At 43.8% G+C, this 4,046-nt stretch overlaps 1 protein-coding gene across 1 annotated transcript; it reads left to right on the top strand.

The window, feature by feature from the left end:
- Positions 1–265: 265 nt before the first annotated feature.
- On the top strand, positions 266–3,808 carry pou3f1 (POU class 3 homeobox 1). The gene is given in 2 exon segments (XM_068570792.1): positions 266–359; positions 362–3,808. Coding segments are annotated over 2 exon segments (1,353 nt in total). The 3' UTR covers positions 1,621–3,808.
- The last annotated feature ends 238 nt before the right edge of the window (positions 3,809–4,046 follow it).

Here is a 4,046-nt window from a genome sequence, read left to right as displayed (position 1 = left end):
CTCCCCCACGTGGTTATTTGCAAAACAACCGATCTAAACTCAAGGAAACCTAATCAAACCCCGCTGTTGCACTGTTCACCTTCTTTGGAGAGAATTGGAGAGAGAGAGAGAGAGAGAGAGAGAGAGAGAGAGAGAGAGAGAGAGAGAGAGAGAGAGAGAGAGAGAGAGAGAGTAGTAGATAGACGAGGCGATCTGTGCGCCGCAAGTCTCCGAAATGAGACGAGTGCTGTTAAAAACTCAAAGAGACATTTAATAAATAGAACATATGTTTTTCTATAACATGTGTAAGATCGGAGCTCTACCCATCCTGTGCCGTAGCATGCTCTGAAACCTCGCGCCTATTGAATATGTCCCCAGTGGGAGAGGAGCCAATGCAAGCGGAAGGGGGGCGTGTCTTCGCTCCTCCACAAGACCTCCCAGAGCAGGTTGTTGCGTTTTGGCTCTAAAGCCTGGAGACCTCCGAAGTGCTCGTCAGTTTTCGAAGTAGGAGCCATGGCGACAACAGCTCAGTATATTCCGAGGAATAACTCCTTACCGTCTAACCCGCTCATGCATCCGGATTCGGATAGGATGCATCAGGGGACGACCTACAGAGAGGTGCAGAAAATGATGCACCACGAGTACTTGCAAGGGCTCGCGGCGACCAACACGGGACACCCGATGAGCCTGACGCACCACCAGTGGCTGCCCACCTCCAACACCGACTGGTCCAGCGGCACCCACATCGGACAGCAGGAGCACAAAGCCAGCGTGCAGGCGACCCGGGAGGACCTGAGCAGCGGCTTCCACCACAGATCTCACCTGGTGCACCAGCAGACGCAGAGCACCCACCATGGCTCGTGGGCGCCCGCCACGACGCACCACTTGTCCCCGCTGTCCCCTGCATCCAACGGCCACCAGTCTCTGGTCTACTCGCAGCCTGGATACACAAACCTCAACGCGATGCTGAGTCCCCAGCCCGGCTCTCTGCACCACGGCATGCGGGACCCGCTCCACGACGAGTCGGGCAGCCACGACAACCAGATGGAGTCGCCCCAGCAGGCGTTCAGCCACCACCAGGACCACTCGGACGAGGACGCGCCCAGCTCCGACGACCTGGAGCAGTTCGCCAAGCAGTTCAAGCAGCGGCGGATCAAACTGGGCTTTACGCAGGCGGACGTGGGCTTGGCTTTAGGCACCCTGTATGGAAACGTCTTTTCTCAGACCACAATCTGCAGGTTTGAGGCGCTGCAGCTCAGCTTCAAGAACATGTGCAAACTTAAGCCGCTCCTAAACAAGTGGCTGGAGGAGACAGACTCAAACACGGGCAGTCCCACCAATTTGGACAAGATTGCTGCGCAGGGCAGGAAACGAAAGAAGAGAACCTCCATTGAAGTTGGGGTGAAAGGGGCGCTGGAGAATCATTTCTTAAAATGCCCAAAGCCGTCTGCTCATGAAATCACCAGTTTAGCCAACACTCTGCAGTTGGAAAAAGAGGTTGTCCGCGTTTGGTTTTGCAACAGAAGACAGAAAGAGAAAAGAATGACACCCATTGGGGTCCCTCACCCGAATATGGAGGACGTATATTCCCAAGCAGAGACCCCTCCTCTACACCGCACACTACAGAGTCCTGTACAGTGACTATTTTCATGAACAATCCGCTCATTTCCGCAGGGGGATAGAAAAGGGAAAGGGACTATGGAGTTTACAGTATTTAAGTTTGGCTTTTGTTTTCCTGAGAGAAAAGAGACGTGGAAAAGTTGAACAGTTTTGTCCTTAGTATTCGGAGATCGTCAACTAATAGATGGCAGAAGAAGAAGAAAAAACAAGAAAAAAACAACACAAAAAGACAAAAAATATTCGCTATTACTGATTCCGTGCGCATTTAAAGTGAAACAAAGATCTTTATTTACCAAAAGTATATGGAGGAGAAGGCATATAAAGTAAATTTGATATCCCATGGCTGTTTCAAATGGGGAGTAATTAAATGTGGCAACCGAGGCCATCTCCTCCTGGTGTACCACGAACTGTTGGCGCGCACCAGAACGAGGTGGCTGCCTGAAAACCACCAACACTGGAGATCTACACTGAATGAACATTTTGCTTCTTCAGGCTTAAACTGATTAACCAGATTTCTGAATATTAGTGTATACTTTCTTTGTTCTATTAAGTGTGATGTTTTGGTTTGGACATACTTTAACTTCAGTGTCTCTCTTTCTGTCTATGATTTCTTTCCTTATTTGCTGTGGGCACTGGGACTCATCAGAGCAGCCTCTCGGTGTGTCCTGTTTACTCAGTGGGAGTTGATGGTGGTAAAGTGATGGAAATTATGGCACCCGAAACACTCATAATTAGGGCCAGGCACATTTCAGAAAAATGCCCAGTGCAACAGGACGTTTAAGTTCTGACTGCATGCCTTCAAATTCTAGTTCACGCTTTGAAGCTGACCACGTCGAAATCTGACGCTAAAAGGGGAATTCTTTAAAAAAACAAAACGCATTTTCTTTTATTTGGGTCAGGGGTTTGTTTTTAAATGATTGTTTTCTTTGCATGGAGCACTTATTGTTTCGTTGATATTATTTTTATTGTTATTATTATTATTATTATTATTGCAATTTTATATTTGTTAATAAAATTGTGAGAGGGGCTGATCGCCATAGGCTTAAAACACAATAAATCCCATGTTTACAGGTCCCTGGTTGTCACCACAGAGCGCTGTCTCTCACACTGCTCACTGCCTGATAATCAATCCTGTTGTATTCCAAACACTTCAAGAGAGATTGGTCACATACGAAATGAAAAGTAATAATAACTCAGGTAACTTCAGTGCCCCATGTCGGAATATCACGCCTGTACATGATTTTTTTATGTTTGGTTCCTGTGTTTTTAGACGTTCCAATCTGGTTACAACCACACCGTTTCCTTTGTCCCACAAATCCACTGTATTATATTAAAACGCTGGATTCGGAGAATATAAAATAATAATTCCTCAAGGGGAGCGATGAAGGGACTTAACTAGATATATTTATTTTTTTCTGACCTGAAAGGAAATCTGAAAATCTCATGCGTTGTGTGTCGTTTCTCAATGTTGGACCAGTGCAAAAGTCTAAAGCAGTGATATTCAATACAGATGAGGAAAACATTTTTTTTTCAAGAAAAAATAATAATAGTAAAAAAAAGATTTTAGAGAAAATGTTGCCAGGATTATTTCCGATGTGTAAATATGTCCAATATGTAAACTTGTATTTGTCCTGAGATATTGTTTTGTTTTTGTTTCTTTCCGGGCAGTTTTGTACACTTACTAATTCCAAGAAGATATTTTAATATGATTTCATTTATGAATCTGACCATTTATATATATATATTTATTTCTTAAACGTGTTTGGAGCTTTTTGTTTGGCTCTGTTAATGGTTATGTTGCAGTGGATTTCAGTATGTTTCTCTTTTTGTTTACTACATTGGTTGTATGTTGATTGCTAAATGTAGACTGCAAAGTCACATTTATATTTATGTTATAGTAATATTTTATTACTTACATAAAACATATATACAAGAAATGGTCTTTTGTCTTCATTAAGAGCCAAACCACTCGTCCTTTGTTGCTGTCTATTGTAGCCTCTCCACAAACAAGGTAAACATGAGCATGACGGTCGGTGCGAGCACCGGGAGGTGGTCAGTGTTCGTTATGTAACAGGGGCTCGTTTAAATCACAAGCTGTGTACATGTGCTGTTAAAGGGAATAGACAACCGTATTTTACCTCAGGCATTCCCTGCTAAGTTCACACAGTCTCTGACGTTGTTCACATCTTTGTGTAATAATCGCAGTATTAAATTGTGCAATATCAACATACGGACTTATTGTCTTTTCATTGAGTGCTTATTATTTATATTACTACGATTATTATCAGTATTAGTAGTCGTAGTAGTGGTCAGGTGAGTTGTTTATTTAAGGAGTAGGCCTCCTATCATATTGGGCTGTTTTCCTTACATAAATCATCATAACTTGTCATGTTTTATGCATTTAAAAGGCGAACTGTGACGAATCTTTGATCTGAGACAGAGAGGCC

Source organism: Clinocottus analis, unplaced genomic scaffold (genome assembly GCF_023055335.1).
Source record: "Clinocottus analis isolate CAN_PGR_092001 unplaced genomic scaffold, fCliAna1.0.p SCAF_9, whole genome shotgun sequence".
In the NCBI taxonomy this organism is placed as follows: domain Eukaryota; kingdom Metazoa; phylum Chordata; class Actinopteri; order Perciformes; family Cottidae; genus Clinocottus; species Clinocottus analis.
The sequence above is the reverse complement of the archived record's forward strand: the minus strand, read 5'-3'. Positions and strand labels throughout refer to the sequence as shown.